Here is a 24,518-nt window from a genome sequence, read left to right on the forward strand (position 1 = left end):
CATGAACTGTGAGCTCATGACCTGAGTAGAAATCAAGAGTCAGATGCTTATCTGATGGAGCCATCAAGATGCCCCCATCTCCTTATTTTTTTTAAAGTTGGAATTATCCTGTTTGTATGCATTCTACAAAATCATAAGCCTATTTTCATGTCATGAATGTCTGAAAACATTTTAAATGTTCCATCATATGAGTGGACCATTATTTGCTTAACCATCCACCTTTATAAATAATGCAGCGGTGACCATCCTCAGCATTTACGTCTGACCGCACCTCGGAACATCTCTGAGACTAAATACTTAGAGGGGAGATTTTGCCAGGACAGCATTATGTATAAGTGGGGGAAATGGTTCAGGCCTTTTGAGTTATAAGAGGTCCGAGAAGCAACCCTTTTAGTTAGGAGGAGTGCCGAAGTTTGATCTGGTCTGTGAACGGCAGCAGCACCTCAATGGGGCTGGATGTAGGAGGTGGAGAGGGTGCTCCATACGGGGGGGGGGGGGGGTCATAGCGAGCAGAGAGATGGAGGCAGCATGGGGCCTGGTGTGCACAGGGAACTTTCAGGGGACCTTTGCAGGGTCTTTATTGGGAAGGGAAAGCAGCAGAGGTGGCTATAGGTTCTGGTGTCCTAATGAACAAGGGGAGGGAGGGGCTGTGGAGGCTTCTGCTTCCTTCACCATGCAGAGGATGGTGCTGGGAGAGCAGTGGGGCTCCAGGGCAGATTTGGGGTAGAGCCCGGAGTTTAGTGAGGCATGAACCCGCAAGGTTTGCCGCTTCCCCTTTGTCCTCCATCTTGGCATCCTCCCACCTCCCCTTGAGCTTGGCTTTTTCCCTAGGGCAGAGGGCCCAGTAGCAGTGGTGCCTGGTTTCCTTTCATTGTGCACTAGTGCCTGTGGCCTGCTTTGCACAAAGCCCTGCTTTTCTGGGGCCCCTGCTCTGGGGTGAGGCCAGGGCAGGCAGGCTCCTATCCTGGGCCTCACAGCAGCTCCAGGGCTATGGGTACAAGAAGGTAGGAGGGGAGAGGGCTGGGCACTGTCATGCTTGAGCTTCGCCTGTGGGGAGCTTTCCCTTGGGGACAGAGCCTGAGTTGGACCTTGAAGGGGGACCCTCCCTCTCTGGAGATGACCAGAGGGAGGCAGGGAGGCTGTGGGAGACAGGGAACGCCGGGAGGAGGCTTCGCCCGGGCCTCACCTTTAGCCTGTATGTTCATGGGTGCTTGGGAGCTATGGGAAGCTGGGAGTGGATCTCCGGGAATTCAGGAAGTGGAAGGAAAATGTGAGGCACTTTGAAGAGCAGCTGGGACAGTCACTGAGTGTCTTTTTTTTTTTTTTTCTAATATTTTATTTATTTTTGAGAGAGAGAGAGACAGCATGAGCAGGGGAGGGTCAGAGAGAGAAGGAGACACAGAATCTGAAGCCGGCTCCAGACTCTGAGCTGGCTGTCAGCACAGAGCCCAATGCGGGGCTCAAACCCACGAACTGTGAGATCATGACCTGAGCCGAAGTCGGACGCTTAACCAACTGAGCCACCCAGGCGCCCCAACTGAGGGTCTTAATGAGTGGTCTTTATGGGTTGACTTTAGAAAGCCTTCAGACCCAGGAGGCCCTCAGGTCATCGAGAAGCAAGGTCTCATTGGCACTCATCACAGGGGAGTCCTGGGGACGGTGGGACCAATAATAAGTGTAGGCTGCGGGGCATGGTCCATGGGCACTAGAGGCTGATTGACAGCAGCTGACCTGCTCTCCTCTCCCACCTCCTTCCCCAGACATCCTTCTACGGCCGCTTCAGGCACTTCTTGGATATCATTGATCCTCGCACACTCTTTGTCACTGAGGTAAGTCCTGGGTGTCACTCTCAGTAGAGGCCCCTGGTCCCTTTAGAAGATCCATGGGTCAACTGCGTGTATGCTTTATACACATTGTCTCATTCCGTTTGCATCTTATGACGTCCCTTCAAGGTAGTTATATCGCATCATTATTACTTCGAACTCTAATAAAGTTATTACCCAGCACATGTATGACATGCTCATTAGAAAAGATCACATGGCATAGGTATGTTTAAATGAGAAAGTATCCTTTATATACTCTCCCTACCCAGTTCCCTCCTGCTCTGGGTAATGTTAGGTTTGTTAAGGTACAGTTTACCATTCTGAATTTCGACAAACATATTCAGTCATGTATCCACCATCAGCATGAAGCTGTAGAACACGCCCGTGTTTGCTCATGCCCGTTTATAAAGTTGATCTCCCTTGTTCCTGCCAGCCTCTGGCAACCACTCGCCTGTTTTCTGTCCATATTGTCTTCCTGTTTTAAATGCCATGTGAATGGAATACTACAGCACGTAGCCTTGTGTGTCTGGCTTCTTTTCCTTAGTGTAATGTTTTTGAGATTCATCCATGTTGCTGCTTGTATCATTGGTTCATGACTCCTTATTGCTGAGTAGTATTCCACTGAGAGGATGTTCCAGAATGTGTGTATCCATCCACTTGCTGATGAACACTTGGGCTGTTTCCAGTTCAGAGCTATTGTAAATAAAATGCTATGAGCATTCTTTGTGTGGACGTATGTTTTCATTTCTCTTGAGTAAGTAACTAGGAATGGGTCGCTTGTTCATACGGTAAGTGTGGTCAGTGTATGGTTAGCTTCATAGGAAGCTGCCAAACCATTGTTGAGAGTGGCTCTGCATTTAACATCCCATCGCAATGTTCCAGCTGCTCCACACCCTCACCAACATGTGGTATCGTCACATTTAAATCTATTGCCAAGTCTATTTCAGCCATCATGAGAAGTATGTCTTTATAGCCTTTTTATGTGTGTAGCAATGCATGCACACATATAAAAAAGTAAATATTTATTAAGCCCTTACTGTGAACAGGGCAGTGTTTTGATCAACTCAAAACATCCCTATGAGGTAGATGTTATTCTAAGTTCCATTTTACAGATGAGGAAACAGACAGAAGTTAAATCTCATGCACATGGTGCTGGCCAGTGGTGGAGCCAGTGTATGAACCCAGGTAAGCTTGTCTCTGGAACCGCTATTCTTAGACAGTTCACGCCTCGTCCAGGTAATGATCCCAAGATTACTCAGCGGGCAGAAGGCTCGGGCTCCCGCGCTGGGGCCCCCATATACTCCGAGGAAGGTCTTGAGCCTTTGAGTTGGCTCACCGAGTAGCCAGCACTTCTCTGCACATCTTCTCTCGAACATTGATTGGTTTGCTTTTGCCCTGGAGTTGATCCCTCTGGGAGGTCAAAGCCATGATGGAAAGAAGCACAAGGGCTTGTGGGCACCTGGGCTTAGAACCATCCCCAGTGGGGAATGCAGCCCAGTAACATGAAATGTGGGAATTACCCTGATGTGGTTTCCTACGGCATGTCAGTGAGAACAAAGGGCTCCGCTATTTCACTGGCTGACTTTACCTGCCCCTCTGGGTCTACCGCCTCGTAAGTGCAAGGCTTTAGGTTCTGGGCTCTGTCTGGATTCTCCTGAGGAGTAATCAATGTGGCTACACAAAAATTTGGGAAAGCACCAAGCTAGAGAAACTGCTTACCTCGCCTAGGTGATGTGTCTTTCTAGAAAGCTCCAGAACAGTGCAAAACCAGATACAGTTGTAACATGAATTCTGACAAAAATGCCACCTGCTTGATGCAGAAGGTCCTAGAGGCCCGTGCTTAACTCGAAGGATAGGGGTGCTAATGATGGGGTTGAGACACAGTGAGAAATGGTGGAGGACGACGGGATGTCAGGAGTACTTCGTGCTCCCTAGATTACCACAAGGAGGCAGGGGCCTTGGGGATGGATGGGTGCCTGCAGGGCAGCATGACAGCTGTGCCAGGGGACTCACCCCTCCTTCCTCTCCTGTCCCCCCTCTTCTCACTCCCAGACCATTTCATTTCCCACTCTCCTCCTGGTACCACATGTCTCTTGCATTTTGAAAGGCCCCAATATTCCTGTACCTCACTAAACCATTTTTGACCTGTTTCCCCTATCAGCAATTGACACGTCAAAGCAACCTAACTATTTACTGACTAGAAAATAACCAATACAACAGTAATTTTGGAACAGTTTTCAAAATTTACATGTCCCCCTCCCCTCATCAAAGATTCTGAAAGGCTTCCCAGAAAGACCCACACCTCCTGGATCTCCCCTGCACCTTGGGTCGGGACTATTTCCAGCACCACATGCTGGCCTTTTGGAAAGCTTTTGCCCAACGAAGATCATCTTCTAAGCCCTAAAAGCTCTGGAAGGGCCATGAGTGGGGTCTCCAGGCCTTCACTGGCTCTAGTGCAGGCAGGTTGCTTAGCAAAGCCATCTGCATGGAAGCAAGAAGTTAGAAGCTGAGAGGAGAGTCTCTTACCTGATGTTCTCCCCCATGAACTGTAGCACAGCCAGGAGGGCCACACTCCCCTCTGCCAGCTCAGTCCACAGACCATGGTTCATGGTACAGAGCACTGTTTCTCTCCCAGACCCTTGGCCAGTGTTCTGGGAGCAAGTATGGTGTGGTAACCACCCAGCTGGAAGAGATCCAGACAGGTCTGCTTGCCTTTGAGGGTAATAGGTTTGTGGAGACATGAGGAGGTGGTTCTGGAAGCCAGAGGTTCCTCAGGTAGAAAGATCCTGGGCCACGTGAGCCATCTGGTGACCTGGTTCTGAGAGGCATTAGCTGAGTCTATGGAAAGACTCCTCTTGAGAGAATTTTGCAGCGATTTGTTTGACATTTATAACTGACCATGCTTGTAGAAGATTCCAACCCTTATATGTGTGATGAGGCAGAGGAAATTTTATTCACCATAGTTTCTCTTAGGAAGAAGGCTGTCTTTGTCATAAGAATTTTTTTTTTAATATTTTTATTTATTTCTAGGAGAGAGAGAGAGAGAGAGACAGCGTGAGCAGGGGAGGGTCAGAGACAGAGGGAGACGCAGACTCCGAAACAGGCTCCAGGCTCTGAGCTGGCAGTCAGCACAGAGCCCGACGCGGGGCTCGAACCCACGAACCGCGAGATCATGACCTAAGCGAAAGTCGGTCGCTCAACCGACTAAGCCACCCAGGCGCCCCATGTCATAAGAATTTCTTAAACAAGGCTTCAGAGGAGGAAGGCGTTGGTCTGCTTGACAGAGGGGGAAGAATTGTGCTTCTTGATCATGCTTAGAGAGAGAGAAGGAAGAAGAGGATGAAACAGTGGGAAGGGGAGCGAGCATCCAGATGAGCTGAGAGGCCAGTGGCTGGGGCTCTCTTGTGACTGGTCAGGCCCACTGAGTTGTGAAATTTGTTGACATGGTGCACTTTTGTCCCCTCTGCCCATTCCTGGGAAGTTGTCAGTGAAGTCTGCCTGGTTTGTGAAATCTCTGCAAGAGTAGATTCTTTGGGGGGATCTTGAGGGGCTATGAGTCTCTGGTCAGGGTGCAGTGTGTATGGGATCAGACCTGAGGAAGCAAACCACCAGGAGTTGGCAGAACCCCCACCATTGGCTTTCCACCGAGGTCATGGAATGAGACCTAGACCTCTAAGGGCAAGGTTGTACCAGCTGACACTGAACTTACTTTTATTTATTTATTTTTTTAAGTTTATTTATTTATTTTTAAGAGAGACACAGAGAATGTAGGCGGAGGACAGAAGATCCAAAGCAGGCTCTATGCTGACAGCAGAGAGCCCGATGCAGGGCTCGAACCCACGAACTGTGAGATCATGACCCAAGCCAAAATCAGGCACTTAACTGACTGAGCCACCCAGGCGCCCCTGAAGTTACTTTTAATTTTGGACTGAAGATGAAAGGAATTTGCTGTTCTGAATTCAATAATTATTAAAGGGAATCAATGGTTGACAGATTATCATCCCGAAGGGCAGAGAAAACTATCTGCAATAGTGTTAATAACACAGACTCAGGATTAGTGTAGTAATCTGAAACTGTTTGGGGTGTATTGTAGGACAGAATAGATAAGAAATTATATTGATGTTGGGAACCAGGGTTCTCACCGTGGAAGTAGGAAGGCACAAATCTGGAGCAGGGGAAACGACAAAGAACTACTTGATGTTGTACTGAATTGGAGGTATGGATATAAACTCATGACTTAATACACATACACATTGTGTTTATATTTCCCGGTTTCCTGGCTCTTTTCAATGAAAGAGCCTAGAAGCAATGACATCTGGTCATAAACACATTTAGCACTCAGATCTTGGTTTCTAAATCCCAATACCCACTGATAGAAACTGGGGCTTCTTGGAGAGGTGGTCAAATCTACATCTGGGGCAAGAGGAACTGCAACAGAATATGGGAGGGTGCCCAAAGAATGAAGACACAGGAACTGGCTTGAAGGGAAACCCACCAGTCACATTTGGGAGAATTTGAATGTTAAGAAGAATACAATAGGTTATAACATATTGAAGAATGATAATAATAGTGGTGATAATAAATGCAGGGGTCAATAATGGCAACAGGAAGGAGGAGGAGAAATCCATCAGTCCGCAGTCCACTAGAAGTGTGGGAGAGGGAAGCTCATCTTCACAGAAGAATGTCAGCTGATAAATGTAGCAGGAAATAGCCATTGTGTAACCCTCCATGAAATAACTGCCTCTGACCAGGATCTCTTATGGATACTGCTTGCATAGAGTAATGAGTTGTAGGGAAACAGGATATCCAGATGTTTGCAAGTGAGTCTCGCCCCTGTTAGCAGAGGGGAAAAGTTATCTTTACTGTGAAGAGCTTGGAGGACACCCCTTTAACCAGATGGCCAAACTTAACTTCACTAGCCATGAAAAAACTGACATTATGTGCCTTCTGATGTGATATGATTCTGGTAGTAATCCCTAAATACTGGAATATGTGAAAGTCTAAAGAAGAAAATAAAAACAGCCCATAATCCCGCCTGTCAGAAATAATCACCATTGACATTTTGGTATACGCATATGTACAAAATTAGGATGATTTATATAATATGTGTTTGTGTATATATATATATCTTTATATAGAATATGTATAGAGGGAATCATATATGATAAATATGTTTACATAATATGTATGTATACATAATATATACTCTTTTTTCCATGCAGTATATCATGGACATTTTTTCTTGTTATTAAATGTATTTCAAAATATATTTCATGACCACATAGTAATCCATTTTGTGATTATTCTATAATGCACTTAATAGTTTTCTCTATCGTTGACCACTTGGATGGTTTCAAGTCTTTTGCCATTATAAGTAATACTGTAACAAATACCCATGTACATAAACCTCCCCATATTTCTCTTTATTTTCTTTGGATAAATTCCTACAAGTGGAATTTCTGAAAGACTTTTTTAATGTTTTTCAAAAATTTTTATTTATTTTGAGAGAGAGAGTGTGTGTGAGGGGGAGAGGGGCAGAGAGAGAGGGAGAGCGAATCCTAAGCAGGCCTTGCACTGCCAGCACAGAGCCTGACACGGGGCTCAATCTCACGAACTGTGAGATCGTGACCTGAGCCAAAATTAGGAGTTGAATGCTTAATTGACTGAGCCACCCAGGCACCCCTCTGAATGAAAGACATTTTAAGGCTTTTCATATATATTGCCAAATTGCCCTGTAGTTGATACCAAGCGGTACCAAGATTATATCAATTTATAAGTCCCAATAATAGTGAGTTTGGAGGTCCATTTATTTGTTATTTTTATCAACTACTTTTTAATTATAATATTTCTCTACACTTTAATAAAAAATCAGTATAATTAATATACAGCATTATATTAGTTTCAGGTGTACAATATAGTAATTCAACAATTCTGAGTATTACTTAGTGCTCATCATGGTAAGTGTACTCTTAATCCCTTTGTGAATGTCCATTTATTTAAATGCCTTCTAGACAACATCTGATATTCTAATTTTAACATCTTTGATAGAATATTTATTCAAAAATATCCAAATGTCAGTATATTTTTTATTCAATTTTTTAATTGATTATTTATAAAAATGTAAGTGTAAACATAAAGCTTGTTTATCCCTCTTTGGGATTTTTACAGAAACTGAAATAGTGCCTGAATTTATAGCATTATCTTCTACCTAATACAGCTTTGTAAACAGTTATAGTTTTCATCCTGTTTATAAGATCTTTGATAGCTTCCTAGTGACAACTTACTATTTTGTTTAAATTCAAGTTCGTTAACATATAGAGGAATAATGATTTCAGGAGTAGAATTTAGTGATTCATCACTTACGTGTAACACCCAGTGCTCATCCCAACAAGTGCCCTCTAAGTGCCCTTGACCCCTTTAGCCCTTCCTTCCTTCCAACACTCCCTCCAGCAACCCTCAGTTTGTTCTCTGTATTTAACAGCCTCTTATGGTTTGTCTCCCACTCTGTGTTTATATTATTTTTAATCAGTCAGAGAAAGAGAAATATCACAATGATTTCACCCACAAGTGGAATTTAAGGAACAAAACATGAACATAAGGGAAGGGAACCAAATGTCAGTACCTTTATACACTTTAAGTTCTTGCCTATCTGCATGCATTTTTGGCATACTATTACACTGAACACTTTTTATTTGCTTTTTTCACTCATTTCCAAGTCTTTATAATTAGTTGTTTGTTTGTTTTTAAATGTTTATTTTTGAGAGTGCAAGCAGGGAAGGGGCAGAGAGAGGGGAATGGAGGATCCAAAGTGGGCTGTCAGTCTGACAGCAGCAGCAAGCCTCATGTGGGGCTCAAACTCACAAACCAGTGAGATCATGACCTGAGCTGAAGTCAGATGCTCAACTGACTGAGTCACCCACGTGCCCCTATAATTTTTTAAAATCAAGTTTTAAAGTCTGGTTTTTTAAGATTAAAAAAAAAATGTTTATTTATTATTGAGACAGAGAGAAACAGAGCATGAGCAGGAGAGGGGCAGAGAAAGAGGGAGACACAGAATCAGAAGCAGGCTCCAGGCTCTGAGCTGGCTGTCAGCACAGAGCCCGACGCGGGGCTTGAACCCATGAACTGTGAGATCATGACCTGAGCCGAAGTCGGATGCTTAACTGACTGAGCCACCCAGGCGCCCCTCAAGTTTTAAAGTCTAAATAAGCATCCCTGTTAGACACTTAGATCTAACACCATAGCTGATTTCCTATCTTTTGCTTCTTTCCAAGAAAAATAGCCTCAAACCTATCGCTTTTCACTTCAGCTACATTTATTTTCTAGAATAAATTTCTAAGAATAGGCTATCTAGACTGGAGGCCATGATTGTTTCTAAAGTTCTTGGGTAGCTGGACAGATTTCTCTTCTGAAGGGTTATACTTCCTGTCATGCTGCCAGAATTATATGGGTTTACCTCTCAAGGGCCCCCTGAAGGTGATCAGAGGTCAGCTACAGGGAAAGCAGAGCCTCCTCCTTATGTCCCTGGTTTCCCCTTCCCTTGGGCCTCCCTGAGGATAGCCTGGGGCTGCGGGGAGCCAAGGGCCAATCTTAACACAGACGTCTTACCCTGGGGGCCCCAGGACTACTGGGAAGGAACAAGGAGGGTATAGGAAGGCTGAGGGAAGACAAGAGAAGGACTCAGGACTCTGTCTCTATATAAGTCATTATCTTCTGCAAGTCCCAGCATTTGGAACCACAGTAAGAATGAGTCAAACAGTCTTTCTGGTGAGGTGAGAATGCATGGCTCTGCGCTGGGCAAGTGCAAGACTGACCCCTCAGGTGAGAACAGTCAGAGACTGAGCAATTAAGGCATGATGTGACATAGCTGCTGCCCCCACCTCCCCCTGCTCCCCCACCAGCCATCCCTGCTCTGTTCTCTCACGCGTACCCCCTTGCCAATTCATTCTCCCCTAGCCCTAGATGCTGGTTTTTGTGGTTTTTCTTCCTTTTTCTTTTCTTTTCTTTTTTTTTTTAAATTTTCAGTTCCTCAAGCTATGGGACTTCCAAACTCTCCACTTTGCCTAAAATACCCATGTTTCAGGGCTTCAGTTTCTCTGTGTTGGGCTGGGTCTGGCTTTGAATGAGAGTAAGGAAGGCTCTTCTTTTTCTTACCTGGGGTGCCCTGCCCCAGTAGGCATCAGCTTTGGGGGTGCAGGCATTGCTGTGAAATCACTGGGAGATGATCCTACTTTCAGTTACTGTTATGAGGACAGGAGGGTCTTCCATGCTGAGGTCTCTTTTTAATGTTTTTATTTACTTTTGAGAGAGAGAGTGAGGGAGGGGCAGAGAGAGACGGGGGACAGAGGATCTGAAGCAGGCTCTGCACTGACAGCAGAGAGCCTGATGTGGAGCTCAAACTCACGGATTATGAGATCATGACCTAAGCAGAAGTTGGACGCTTAATGGACTGAGCCACTTAGGTGCCCCGTCCATGCTGATGTCTTGTAGAAATGTCCCAGCACTGGATTGAGGGGATTTGAGGTTCCTAGGTGCCTCCCACACACTCTGTGACCCTGGACATGGAAATGCCCTTCCTTTTTTCTGGCCCTGATTATTTCAGATGGGGTGTTGGTGGCCTAGATGGATCTATGAAAGATATATGCCAAGGGGTATTCTTATCTACATCCTGTGTAAATAGTGCAGTCTCTTGCAATTCTGGGCTTCTGTCAAATCAGCATCACCATCAAGGGACTTTGGTCTGTGGCTTTGGAAGTTGGATTCCTAACCCTGACCATACCCTTCACCTCTCCCCCCAGCAACCCCAGTCACTCATTTTTTGTTAAATCCCTCTTACGTGTGGCCCCGTGTTAAGAGGGACAGAGGTGAGTGGGTCCTGCGGATCTGCAAAGCACCTAAAACCAGCCCCTTGGTCCCTGCACTGTGCAATCTCTGACAGATAACAGGGACATATGGGTACTTCAGTGGTCAGGGACCTCAGAGAGATGCAGACCCAATAAATGCGCTGACTATTGAGAGGAGAGGGAGAACATTTCTGGCAGATTCATGGAGAAGATGGCTGTGAGCCTGGAAGGATCGATGGGGATGGTCGTAGACTGTTGGGGACCAAGAGCGTCCCGATAAAGCAAACAGTATGGGCAAGACCAGGAGGTGGCAACATGCAGGCACTACCCAGATGGTGGGTTGTCCCTTTACCAGTTGTGGGGGTGAAATATTTCTGAGTGCTACTCATATCCTGGTCAGGTGCTACCACTGCCAACATGTGTTTAATATATTAAATACTCTTATGATAAATATTGATATCATTTTTGACACCCTCTCTTTTAGCCAAGCAGGGATTACAGTCTGCATTTAGTTTGAGGGTGGGCTATCATACCCTCTGCCAAAAAAGATTAGTTTCCTTTGTTGTTTTTAAAAATTTTTTAAGTTTATTTATTTTGAGAGAAAGAGAGAGAGCATGAGCAGGGGAGCGGCAGAGAGAGAGAGAGAGAGAGAGAGAGAGAGAGAGAATCCCACACTGGCTCTGCACTGTCAGCAGAGCCTGATGCAGAGCCCGAACTCATGAACAGCAAGATCATGACTGGAGCTGAAACCAAGAGTCAGATGCGCAACCAACTGAGTTACCCAGGTGCCCCAAATTTAGTTTTGTTTGTTTTTGATAACTCATTCCCCAGCATTCCTTTTTGTGTCCTTTCCTTCCTGGGTCCCTCTGTCCCTATTACTGTCCGGCTCTGTCTCCTGCCCCCTCCCCCCCCCCCACCCTAACACTCCATGCTTGCCCTTTTGCTTCCTTCTCCTTACCCCCTAGGGCCTTGGGGCCAGGCTTCTCCTCTGTTTAAATTCTCTGCCCTGGAGCTGAATTCCCAGGTGCCAGGGTTTCCAGAAGGATCTTCTGGAGACCATGCCCCCATCAAATCCAAGGAGACAACCTCAAGGTGACACCTGGCAGGTTAGCAAGAGGCAGGCAAGCCAATGAGGGAGGCTGGGAAGCAACCCGGGCCGTCCCTCCCCCTGGCCCAGGGCTCTAGAGAAGGGCCTGCAGCCTTACATCTGTCACTCCATGCCTTTGCATTCAGGGCCTGGCTGCCCGTTTGTTCCTGGCTGAAAAGACTTCCTGCAAAGTTCACCCCGCCACGGACCTTCAGCTTTCTCCACCCCTCAAGTGCCCAGAGCTCTTCCGTCAAGCGCACAATGCATGGGAGTGAGAGGAGGGTTTAAAGCAAGGAGACGCTCTTCCCATCCCTCAAGTCTCCTGGATAACAGCCTCCTTCTCTATCGTGAAGAGCCCAGCCCCCAGAACAGGCAGGCCTCAGGGAACTCGGAAGGTCCTTTTTGGCTGTTCCACAGCAGGGCCTGCGGCCCCAGCCCCTCAGCCTCTGACGGAGGGGCCTGGCCGAGGGTTAGGAAGGCCCAGCAACAGCAAAGCATGTTCTAGCTTCTTCCAGTCCTGATTGTCTTCAGGAACTTGGGATTTAGTTCTCCCTCAACCCTTGCCAAGATCAGGGATCTTTGGAACTTATTCTTGTGGCAGGAGGCCTCTCTTTGATGATGGTGTCAAATGAGATGGAATGTGGCCAGGTTGTTATAGGAACTTGGGAGAATCCCTGGAGTGGGAAAACAATGAGAACACGGAGCCATTCACCATTCAGCACTGGAAAGTAGAGCATTCATTGTCCCATGGCAGAGGCTGTGGCGTGGGAGGAAGCAGGCTCGGGGTGGGGGGCTCGCCCGCATCACTATGAGGCTTGTGGCGTGTTGGGAGCACAGAGCAAGGGCTCGACTGAGCTCCGGCTACAAAGACTGAACTTCCCACTTTCTAGCTGTGTGACCTTAGGCAAGTTGAAACAATCAGCCTGATCCCATTTTGTTGGAAAACAAATGCATTACATCTAGAAGGAGAATCATCCTCACTTTTTTTTTTTTTTTTAAACCATCCTCACTTCTTCAGTAGTTACCTCAGTGGTATGTTTATGAGTGATTTAAAATGATCTTTTGTGCTTATCTTTTTTTTTTTCTAACATTTTCTCTAAACAGCATGCATTAATTGGGGCCCCCTCCAATGAAAACCCTCACAAAGCTATCTCTACTTCGGAAACTGGTTCTGGGAAGGGACTCTGGAATCCTGGTGTAGATATACATACATTTGAAACGGTAGGGGAGGTACTTCCCAGCAGTCAGGCTGCTCCTAAGTTAAGAAGTTTCCCTGGCCCCACGATGCCCTGAGTTAGACCAGCGTTGGCCACAGAAACTTCACACACAGGCCCGATGGGTCGGGTGGCCTGGCTGGCTTGTCCGGGCCGGCAGTTAGGCCTGCTGTTGCAGTTCAGGAGGTGGCTGTTCATGTCCTATCCTATGGGACTGCCCGTCAGCTGGCTCAGCAAATACCCCATCTGCCCCACTGGGTGCCCTTCCTGGTGCTGCATCCTGCCTTTAGACCAAGAGGCTTCTGTTGAGGTCTCTCTGCATTCGTGCTCAGCCAGCCTTGTTCTTCAATCAAAAGGGGAATAGGAGCACCCAGGTGGCTCAGGCCCTGAGCGACAGACTCTTGATTTCAGCTCGGGTCATGATCCCAGGATTATGGGATCTAGCCCCACGTCAGGCTCTGGGCTGAGCATGGAACCTGCTTAAGATTCTCTCTGCCTCTGCCCCTTCCCCTGCTCACATTCTCAGTCAATCAATCAATCAATCAATCAGTCAAAATTATAAAAAGTAAAACAGGAGGGCAGCTTCACTGGGCAGCAACCCTGATGTCTGGGTGCCTCATCTGACTTTGACATAGGCTGCCTTCCATGACTGTTATTTGTTTCTTGTTAATTTCTTGAGGTACAGCCTAGATATGATAGAATGCACAAATCCTAAATTTACGGCTTAATGCATTTTGACTTATGTTTATACCCGTATAACCACCACTCAGATGAAAACATTGAATATTTCCATTACCTCAAAGGTTCCCTCATGCCCTTTCCAAGTCAGCACCCTGCCCTCCCCCCCTCCAAAAAAAAAGTAACATGACCTCCACCAGGTTGGTTAGATTAGCTTTTGCCTGTTTTGGAACTTTATACATACTCTTTGGCATCTGACTTCTTTTGCTTTTCATTATGTATTTCAGCTTTCATAAATCACCCCAAAATCTAGTGGCTTAAAATAACAACCCTCGGTTCTTTTGCTCACTGATCTTCCATTTGGGCAGGGCTTACAGGGGATGTTTCATCACCGTTCCATGCAGCATCTGCTAGGGCAGCTTGATGGGGGGCTGGAAAGTCCATTTCAAGATGGGTCACTTGCGTGGTGGGTGAGCTGACCGTCAGCTGATAGCTCAACTGTAGCCACGGGCCATAGCCTCACTTCCCATCCAGGCACGTCTCCCCAGAAGCTGCTCAGACTTCCTTACGGTATGATGGCTGAGTTCCAAGAGAGCAACCATCCCGAGAGAACAATGTCAAAGTGCGAAGCATTTTTAGACATAGCCTCAGAAGTCACGTAGCCTGACCTCAGCCATACTCCATTAGTGGCGGCAGTCACGAAGCCCTGCCCAGGATCAGCAAGAGCAAACATGGACTCTACCTCTTGACCGGCATGTGGAAGTGTTCTAAAAGAGGGTGGGGGGTGGCAGATATTGGAGTGTCCATCTTTGGAAAATCCATTTTGCCACTTTATGTCTGTGAGATTCATTCATGTTGTAACATGTATCTGTAGTTTGCTTTTTACATTGCTGGGTAATATTCCATGTGTGAATATACTACAATTTACCTGTCCAGTCTACTATTGACATTTGGATTGTTTGCAGTTTGGAGCTGTTTTAATAGTGCTGCTATGAATATTCTTAAACAAATATTTTGGTGGGCAAAGGCTGCCTGCCTTCAGTCACTGTTGCTGTCCCTTTAGCTTTTAAGATTTTACAAATGATACAATTCTATCCTTCCTCTTTCCCCCCTCCACCAGTTACTGTAGCCATATGTACTCTAGTATGTAAATCTCTGCTGGTGTTTTTAGACTGTTGAAAAGAAATTCTATGAGTATTATATAAATATGTTCTCTTTATAAAAACTTTCAATATTACAATTAAGATTAAATTTCCTTCTGACACCCCTTGCCAAGTCTGGACCCTTTCCTCTTACCCCAAGGCAACCCCTGTCACTGGTTTGGGGAGTCTCCTTCTAGAGTTTTTTGATGCATTTATACACTAAATATTCTCATAGAAAAATATTGTTTTCTATGTGTGTGTGGGCTTTGTTTGTTTAGTATAATGAATGGCATCATACGATTCTGCAATTCACTTTCTCACTCAAAAAAATATGTTGGAGATGGAATCACATGCAGATCTACTTCACTTTTTTAAACTGTTAAATATTGTTCCCTAGTATTATTATACCACTGTCATTTGGCCATATCCCTGTGGAAGGACATTTAAAGTGTACCCTTCTTTATTGTTTGCAAGTAAAAGAGTTGCAGGAGCCTTGGACCTGTGCCCCTGAATGTCTGTTTTCTTTCCCCTGCAGAGACGTCTCAGAGAGGCTGTGCAGCTGCTGGAGGACTATAAGCATGGGACCCTGCGCCCAGGGGTCACCAATGAACAGGTAACTCTCCTGGAGGTAGAAGGGGAAGGAAGGTGGCAAAGTCGCAACCCTTTCCCTGCATCCAGAACCACCTCCCTTCCCTTCTTTATCCACTGATACTACTGCTACATAGACATGTGGACTTCTGGCTTTTTTTTTTTTTTTTTTTTTTTATTTATTTCTAGGAGAGAGAGAGAGAGACAGCATGAGCAGGGGAGGGTCAAAGAGAGAGGGAGATACAGACTCTGAAATAGGCTCCAGGCTCTGAGCTGGCAGTCAGCACAGAGCCCGACGCGGGGCTCGAACCCACGAACCGTGAGATCATGACCTAAGCGAAAGTCGGACGCTTAACCGACTAAGCCACCCAGGCGCCCCTGGACTTCTGGCTTTTTGAAGGATACAATCAGTTCTCTCCCATCCCCTGGGTCTGGGGGAAAGCATGGAGGCTGATAAGGCAAGAGACACCCAAAGGCAGTAGTTTCCTGGAGCTGATGTGTACATCTTTTCCACGTTCAATGACATCACAGAAGTAACCTGAAATGAGCCACGTGGGAGTATTTACATTATGGAAATTGGCAAATGCTACAAATCGGGACTTTCTTCCCCAAAGAACTGATTTTTAAATATATACTAGCATACCACAACCCAAAAGTTCTTAATACCATCTCTACCTCTTATTACATTCTTTAGTAGCCTTTTGATATTTTCAGTACCTCCTTTCAGTCTGAAGACTGAATCCTTCGATTCCATTCCCCCCCTTGAAGTTTTCCTTTCTGGTGTCCACCTCCTCCAGTCCCAGGCCTTTCTATTGGCATATACTTTAGTTTTGGTGGAACATCTCTTTCAGTAGCTTCCTAAAAGAAGAGTAAATGGGAAGAAAAATTTGAGTCCTTTTATGTCTGAAAATTGTAATTCTTAATGGAATTAAGAATTAAAGCCTTAATGGACAGTTTTGCTGAGGAGAAAATTCTAGGTTGGCAGACATTTTCCTTCAGAACTTTGAAGACATTATTGTCTTCTCACTTTCAGGAAGCTGTTGGAAATCTGATATATTTCATCTCTATTCTTTGCAAGTAACCTGTTTTCCCTTCTTGGAAATGTATAGGATCTTTTAAAATTCATTATTTTGAGTTCCTAGTGACCCTTTTCAATCTGAAGACTCCTGTCTCTCAGTTCTGGCTAATTTTCTTAAACTGTTTTGTTGATAATTTCATCTTATTTTGGAACTCCTATTAGTCAAATACTCAACATCTTAGATTGACACTTAAATGCTCTTATATTTTTTTTTCTCTCTTCTATTTCATCACTTTGTCCTGTATAGCTTTGCAAGAAATTTTCTTGAGTTTATTTTCAACATATCTATTGAAATTTTAAGTTCAGCTAGTATAATTTTTATTTCCAAGAGCTCTTTGATTGTTTCTTTTTAAAAATCTTCTTTTTTGAATGTTTTTATTTATTTTGAGGGAGAGTGCACATGCATACATGCAAGGGAGGTGCAGAGAGAGAGAGAGAGAGAGAGAATCCCAAGCAGACTTCGTGTTGTCAGTGCAGAGCCCAACACAGGGCTTGATTTCAAGAACTGTGAGATCGTGACCTGGACCAAAATCAAGAGTTAGAGGCTTAACCAACTGAACCATCTCAGTACCCCTTAAAATTCTTCTTAATAGAATTCTTTTCCTATTTTGTGAATACAGTAGCCATCTCACGTCTCTGCATTCTGGAAGGCAAGTGGGGGAGGGAGGCTGGAGTCCCAGTATTCACTTTGCAGATTTTTTTATTAATTTCCCTGCGTTGAGTCTTACCTACTTCCATACTCCACTGTGCTGGTGTTCGTTCATAAGTCTGGGATCACTTGGATTTAGTTTCTCCAGAAGACTGATAAACCCCAGCATCTGGGAAACACAGGTGAGGGTGGTAAAAGTCACCTTGCTGTATGGTGAAGACCTTGGGATCTTATTGCTTTGAGGACAGACTTTCGATCAACTCCCTGTGTTTAGTCTTATGATTAGCCCCTTTTTCCTATGGCACCTGGTACCTTCAAGTCCTGAGCTTTGCTGGTGTCTTGAGGCCACGGGACTGGGTCCTTAGGCATGCCTTCCTCAGGCATTTGGGGGATGGTTTCTTCTTCTCTACTGGATAAGTTCCTCAAACTCCACTTATTTTCCATCTGAAAACATGTTGCTGTCCCTCCTCAGCTGTTGTCTCCTCTTCCATTCTTTGGGTGGCCCTGCAGGGCACTGCCCTGGCCTTCTAACACCTTTAGGTTGCAAAGCCCATGCGGAAGCTCTGGGCTGCAACAGGACATACTAGTGCCTAGCTGGCTGTTCCTAGGGTAGGTGACTTCGCCATCAGCTCTCCCCAACCCAATTCATTTAACATGTATTTTGGGGGCACCTGCAGGCTGGTTTTGATGCTGGGGCCTAGGGGAGAGAGGAAGGAAGAAAGTAGATGAAGATCTTGCTTCATGGACCCGCCGAATCTAGGCAATGACTGTGAAAAGCCATGATACTGTGGGAGAGCAGGGGAAGGAGTAACCTGCCCAGACTGTCTGGACAAGATTTCCCACCTGAGATTTGAGGGATGAGAAGGGCCCTGGCCAAGAGAAGGACTGGGTAAGAGGCCATCCAGGTGAGGAAGCACATCATGAGCAGAGACAGCTTTCCCTCCAGGGGAAGTCCGGGACAATGTGCTTGACTGAGCCCTGACCACTTGAAAGGAGGGCAAATATGGGAGCTGATGCAGCACCTTGGCCAGATGCCCTGTGCAGGGCCCTGGGGAGTGGTGGGAGATGGGCCAGTGCCTAGCTAGACAGGGTCTATCTTCAGGCATCTGTGCTGCCATCAGCAGGAAACACAGGCTGTGATCGAATGTTCTGTGAGCACAGTGCTTCCCTCCGGCACGGGCACTGAGGAGCCTGGGGGGCGTGCTCTAAGCCGAAGTAGTCCTTAGACTCTTGCAGTTCCTCTTGGACCTGTCAGGGGTGACTTCAGTCCCCCAGCTCTTCCTCACCCGGCACCTGCTCCCAACCCAAGCTCCCTCTGGCTGAGGTTGGCCTCGTGGGTTGGCCTCCAGCATCCAGTTTGGGGAATGAGGCCATGTTTCTCCTCTTTACTCCCTTCAGTAGCGTAAAGTTGCCTGTCCTATTTGCTGGGCCTCTTTTGTTTTCTGCCCTGAAAGCCCCAATGTGCCTCCAGAGAGCTGAGAAGGGGGTAGGGGGAGAGGGGGATCCTGGCACTAGCCATGCTTCCCAATCCTGGCTCATGTTGGTGATGCCTGCAGTGTCCATCTGGTGGCTGGGTAGCCCAGTGCTCTAGGTGTGAACTTGCTGCTCGGCCCCCTTAATAATCAGATCTTCCCTCTCCCTCCCTTGCCAGTCCTCCTGGCTCTCTGGAGCATCAGGGACTGGGTTCTGTGGCAGCTCTTACAATGCTTCCCTCCCTGGGCCTCATCTACAAAGCCACACCCCCTCTGGCCTCCATGGACAAGAAGAGTGGGTGGGTGATGACATATAAGCCCAGGGTTTGGGGAAGCCTCAGCATTCTCGAGTTAAGGATGACCCCCCACTCCTGGTCTAGGCTGGCCCTGCTCACAAGTCATGTCTAGGCCCAGGGTGGCTCTTGATCTGTCTGGACAGCTGCTTCTTCTGCCCCAGGCTCTGCGCTTGCTCTGACGTCCTTTAGCAGGTGATGCCTGAGGGCCTGTCCTGATGTCGTAGGCAGCACAGGGTAACCTGCTTCCCAGCTTGTTATCTAAACTGGCCTCTCGTTATGACATCTCACCAGTGGGCACACACAAGTGGATTGCTAGTTTTTTCATGCCTGATGGCCTTTGTTTGGTCTTCTGTTGGTGGGTGGCTGATATCTCCTCCAGAGACTGTTAACTTGTTAAAAGGTTGTTATTCCGGTGAAAAATTGGTCCTTACGATAAAATAAAAATAAATATAAATTACCCTGTGGGCTTGACAAGTAGAAACTTGATGTGCAAGGAGCCCTAATAGGGACTGTAGTTATCAGTTAAACAACAAAACCATAGGGGCGCCTGGGTGGCTCAGTCGGTTAGGCATCTGACTTGGCTCAGGCCATGATCTCACGGTTTGTGAGTTCAAGCCCTGCGTTGGGTCTGTGCTGACAGCTGGGAGCTTGGAGCCTGCTTCGGATTCTGCCTCCCGCTCTCTCTCTGCCCCTCCCTCACTTGCTCCTGTCTTTCTCTCCCTCAAAAAATGAATAAACATTAAAAAAAATTTAAAAACAACAACAAAGCCATAGATGAGAGCAAAGGTATAAGCATAGGAAGCTGGACTAGGCTTCTGGATGTTGACTCTGCTGTGGCGCTTCATATACTGGGGTGTTGCTGCCGTGCTTTGGTGTGGATGGAGATGGGTGAGGTTAAACATGAAAGACACCCTCTTGGTAATGAGCCACCACTCATGTTGTGGTTACTAAGTGCCAGGCATTGCGCTAAGTATTAGCACTTTACACATATTTCAGTTAATGTTCACAGGAACCCTATTTGGTAGGGTCACTGCTTGGGACCCTATTAGTCCCATTTTACAGGTAAGAAAACTGAGTCTTAGAGAGGTTACACTACTTAGGTAAGTCACATAGCCAGTATGTTGTGGAACAAGGATCTGACGCTGGGCCTGTTAGAGCCAGTGCCCATCTTTCACCCACTTCACCAAATCCAAAGGTGGATTTGGCCGAGAAGAGGATACTCTGTGGACTGATGTGTGCAAACATGGTGGGCAGAGGAGCTTGGCATTTATGAAGGTGTGCAGCCCAGCTACACCTGTGTGGTTCGCACACAGTTAGTGCAGGCCCTGGGCATCTGCTGAACATCCTGTATGGAGTAGCTGCTCTGGGAGGTGAGCCCGAGGGGGAGCCGAGCACACCCTGGTCCTGCCTCATGCAGCCTGCTCCCAGCACAGGTGAGGTGACCACACAGAAGCGGGCGCTAGAGGCCAGGCTGGAGGAGGCACTGTGCGGAGGTCATGCTGAGGCAGATAGGAGCTCAGCAGGGAGAGAGTCCTCAGAATGCAGGCGGTGAGGAAAGGCCTCAAGGAGGGGACACAGGTGGTTGGCGTAGAGTGTAGACAGAGACCCACTGCGTTCGCAGACAAGAGGGAGAAGTGGAGTGGAGTGGAGATAGAGAGAGAGAGATGGGTAGCGAGGGGGTGAGGAGGAGAAGGAGCAGGGTGAGAAGATGGGACCAGAGAGAGGAAGCTGGAGAGGCAGTTGGGAAGTTACTTATTGCAAAAGTTTTTGAAACCCAGGTAGAGATGCTAGATCTGTTGCCTAGGGCAAGGGGAAGCTACTGGAAGCTGTTGAGCAAGGGAGTAGCCTGAATGTGCACTGTGGTAGCGTCAGTCAGTCCGAGTGCCAGGTGGTTGGGGGAGGGTAAGTGCCGTTAGGGAAACCAGCTTGGAAGCTACTGGAATGGGCAGGCGGGCAGGCGTGAGGATAGCAGGTCTCCAGGAGCCCCCATAGGCTTCCGAGAGCCAGCTCTTGCCCATCGTCCCACATTCCCCAGGGACTGGGGACCAGCTCACCTTATTAATTGCCCACTCTGCACCCAGCATAACCTACTGGTTTCCCAGAGGCCTCACGAAAGGGTGGATTCTGCCTGCAACCTGCCAAGGAGAAAGGGCAGCTGGTGTAAAAGATCCTGCAAGCCTCCTCCTCTGGCAGCGTGGAAATGGGGTCAGCTGTGTTTGGGCTTTGCTGAAAATAGAGAAAATACGAGAGAGTTAAAAATACTTGCACCCCAAATCTTCCCTGGGTGTCAGCAGGTTTGCCAGATGCTGGCTGAAGGGAAGGCTTGGCTGACACCTCCTTCCTTACCCTAGCCTTCCAGCCCCCTAGAGTCTGACTCCTGGTCAGGAGCCCACCCCTCTGGGTCAGCCATGGTTTGTCCCTTACCGTTAGCACAGGACAGGCAAGTGACCAATCCTGCTGAAGGATTTGCAGGATGTGCTAGGCATGGTGCTGAGTGCTGTAGCAGCGTCTCTGGGCTGGGGTGCTGCGGTGGGCTCCTGGGTGGTCTCCTTATTCTGTATGGGACCCTCTGTCTGTTCCATTACAGCATGCAGAGTGATCTGTGAGCACATACATTATTTCATTTGTTCCTTGGTTCCCAGGGTTTCTCAGCCTCAGTGCTATTGGCATCTGGGGCCATATTTCCTTCCTTGTTGTAGGGGCTGTTCTGTGCACTGTAGGATGTTTAGTAGTATCCCTGGCTTCTACCAACCAGGTGCCAGTAGCACCCTCTCCCAAGTCACGACAACCACATAGTGCCAAATGCCCCCGAGTGCAACCCTACCCCCACGCCCGCGAGAACCACTGCCCTACAAACTGTGTAGCATCCCTGCTCTCCTTTCCTCTCAGAGTCAAAGCCATAGTCCTTAGCATAGCCTGCAAAGCTGCCATCCTTCTGTGATCTTGTCTCCTAATAGTCTCCCCTTATCGGTTCACTTCAGTCACACTGGATTCCTTTGCTATCCCTCAAACATGCTGGACAGGCCCGCTTCTGCCTCAGGGCCTTTGCACTAGCTGTTCTGGCTGCCAGATATCCCACTAGATATCTGCATGACTCACTCCCTCCTTCAAATATTTCCTCTAGTGTCACCTGAATGAAAATGACCCTGGGGCACCTGGGTGGCTCAGTGTGTTGAGCATCTGACTCTTGATCTCAGCTCAGGTCATGGTCTCAGGGTCATGAGTTCAAGCTCCACATTGGGCTCCACGGTGGGCATGCAACCCACTTAAAGAAAAAAAAGGAATGACAAAGAAAATGACTCTGCCCACCTTGTCCTGCTGTACCCTCTGTCCCCACTGTCAGCACACACACACCCTCTATCCTCACCCTGTTTCACTTTCCCATGTCTCCTGAGGCCTCCATCCTTCTAACATATCAATAATTTACTTATTTTTTAAATTTTTATTATTTTTAGTTTATTGTCTGTCCCCACTAACATATAAGCTTCATGAAAGCATAAATTTTGCAGTATTTTTGTTCATTGATGTGTTCTTGATGCCAGAGCTGTGCCCGGCACATAATAGGTGCTCAGCAAATATTTGCTGAACAAATGAATTTTCTTTAATTTTCACAATAACCTTGAAACTAAGTATTTATATCCCCATATTGCAAATGAGGAAGTGGAGATGCAAAAAGATCAAGGAAATTGTCTCCAATCACATCAGCAAGCGGGGGTCTGAAGTTCAAACCAGGGTTTGACCCCAAGGTCTGTCCTCTCCGAGAAGCTGCATGTATACAGAAGAAATGACTGCTGCTAAACTTGGGGGGGGGGAGTTCTCCTTTTATGAATCTGTAGGATTGAGGGGGGGTACCTCTACCCCTCATAGACTTGCATATGTACATATTACCTAGGAGTAACCATGGCAACAAAATTAATGGTAAGGAATAATGGGATTGGCCCAAATGATAAATTAGGAAGTTTTTTTTTTTTGTTTGTTTGTTTTATGGAGGCATCCTTTGCTTTACAGAAGGATCCCCTTAGGGCTCTGTTTAATTACCTTCTGGAGGTTGTTTTAAATAGGCTCTGTCTTTGCTGCCTATAGAGGTTTGGAGAAGCAGCTTGGAAGGAGGCAGAGGGGAAGGGGAGCGAGCCAGACTGGGGGCGGTTGCTCCTCCATCTGGGGTCTGGGTGCTGGGGGTATGCCCTGCTCCGTACCCAAAAGGCAAAGCTTCTCCTTCTGAAGCACGTCGGGGCCCACCCTCTGCCCCTTCCCTCAGCCTCTCTGCGGGGTTCTCATAGGTTCATTTGGCAGCTCGGCTGAGACACTGGCCATTTCTGAAATCAGCAAGCTTCTGCATTGTCCCAGCAACCTCTTGCCCAGACTGCTTGCCCCACCCCCACTCCGTCCTCATTGCCCAAGGTCCAAAGTCTCACGTCCACATGGGTGTTGCTGCAGTAAATGAGTTCCAAAGGACTGGGGCTGCACACTTTTATGTTCCGCCAGAGGCATGGTATGAGATGGGCTGAGCCCAGAGGAGATAGGTCATGTTGAGAATTTTATAAGTTAAAGGTTGAGGAATTTGCAGGTTAACATGGAGCTACTTCACAGGCTGATGAGAAAATTCTAGAGGCCCCCTGTCTTGGATTCTCAATGTGGACAGACTGTCCACTGCACCTCTTTTGCCTCCCACCCAGTGCTTTACATCCCAGAAGGATCCTTGCCTGTAACCTGTTTTCAGCACTGGCTTGTGAAACTCCAAGCCTGGGTTGCTCAGTCTGTTGAGTTTCTGACTCTTGATTTTGGCTCAGGCCATGATCTCTCGGCTCGTGAGTTCCAGCCCTGGATCAGGCTTGTCACTGACAGTGTAGAGCCTGCTTGGGATTCCCTCTCTCCCTCTTTCTCTGCTCCTCCCCTGCCTGCACTCACTCTCTCTCAAAATAAATAAACTTTAAAAAGAAAGAAAGAAAGAAACTTCAAGCTAGCCACCAGCTCTTGGCTTATGGTTCTACTGCTACTCCTGTATCCAGCCTCTGACCCATGGGTCCAGCAGGTCACAGGGAAAAACCCAGACCCAGCACGTCAGCCCCGAGTCCTTGCCCTACTCTCTTTACAGGCTGGGCCTGGCACATCACACAGGAAGGGGCCTTTCCTGCCTTTTCTCCTGCCTGGTTAATTTTAAAAAGAATGTAAGAGTATAAAGTGTGCGGTGGCTCGCATGGGAGACTGCAAGTTCATGGCTGAGCCAAGAGCACAACCCAAGACTCTGACTATTGTTGCTACAGCCTAGAGATGGAGGAGCCCAGACAAGATCAGGTCATGACTAGGAATTTTAGTTTAAAATGGAGATGTCCCTCCCACCTCACCTGCCTCCTGAAGTGGGAGCATTGCTGAACGTCACAAGAAGAGCCCCAAACACTCTCTTAGCTTCATCCCTTTCTCTGTCTCTGGAAAGTCCTCCTGATATCATGGGAGGCAGTTTCCTATGATGCCAAATGGGTTATCTTAGTCAGGACTTGACTTACTGCTCTAACCAAAAGATCACAAAATGTACGACCTCAAACAAAATAGAAGTTTATTTCTCTCCTGGGGAACAGTTCAAGTTCCAGGTGGCAGATGGCTCAGCTCCACAGGCTCGTTCAGGGACCCAGCCTCCTTCCATTACGTGT

General features: G+C 47.1%; 1 protein-coding gene across 3 annotated transcripts in view; it reads left to right on the forward strand.

Annotated features, from left to right (window-relative positions):
- Nucleotides 1-24,518, forward strand: part of SFXN5 (sideroflexin 5) — a 118,663-nt gene that overhangs the window by 12,838 nt on the left and 81,307 nt on the right. For all 3 annotated transcript variants that reach the window (XM_039256896.1, XM_039256898.1, XM_039256897.1), the window contains exons 2-3: nucleotides 1,761-1,829; nucleotides 15,323-15,400. In XM_039256896.1, the coding sequence (XP_039112827.1) occupies nucleotides 1,761-1,829; nucleotides 15,323-15,400 (147 nt within the window). The remainder of the gene's footprint in view (nucleotides 1-1,760; nucleotides 1,830-15,322; nucleotides 15,401-24,518) is intronic.

Source organism: Hyaena hyaena, unplaced genomic scaffold (genome assembly GCF_003009895.1).
Source record: "Hyaena hyaena isolate Hyena2069 unplaced genomic scaffold, ASM300989v1 scaffold_591, whole genome shotgun sequence".
Taxonomy (NCBI): Eukaryota; Metazoa; Chordata; class Mammalia; order Carnivora; family Hyaenidae; genus Hyaena; species Hyaena hyaena.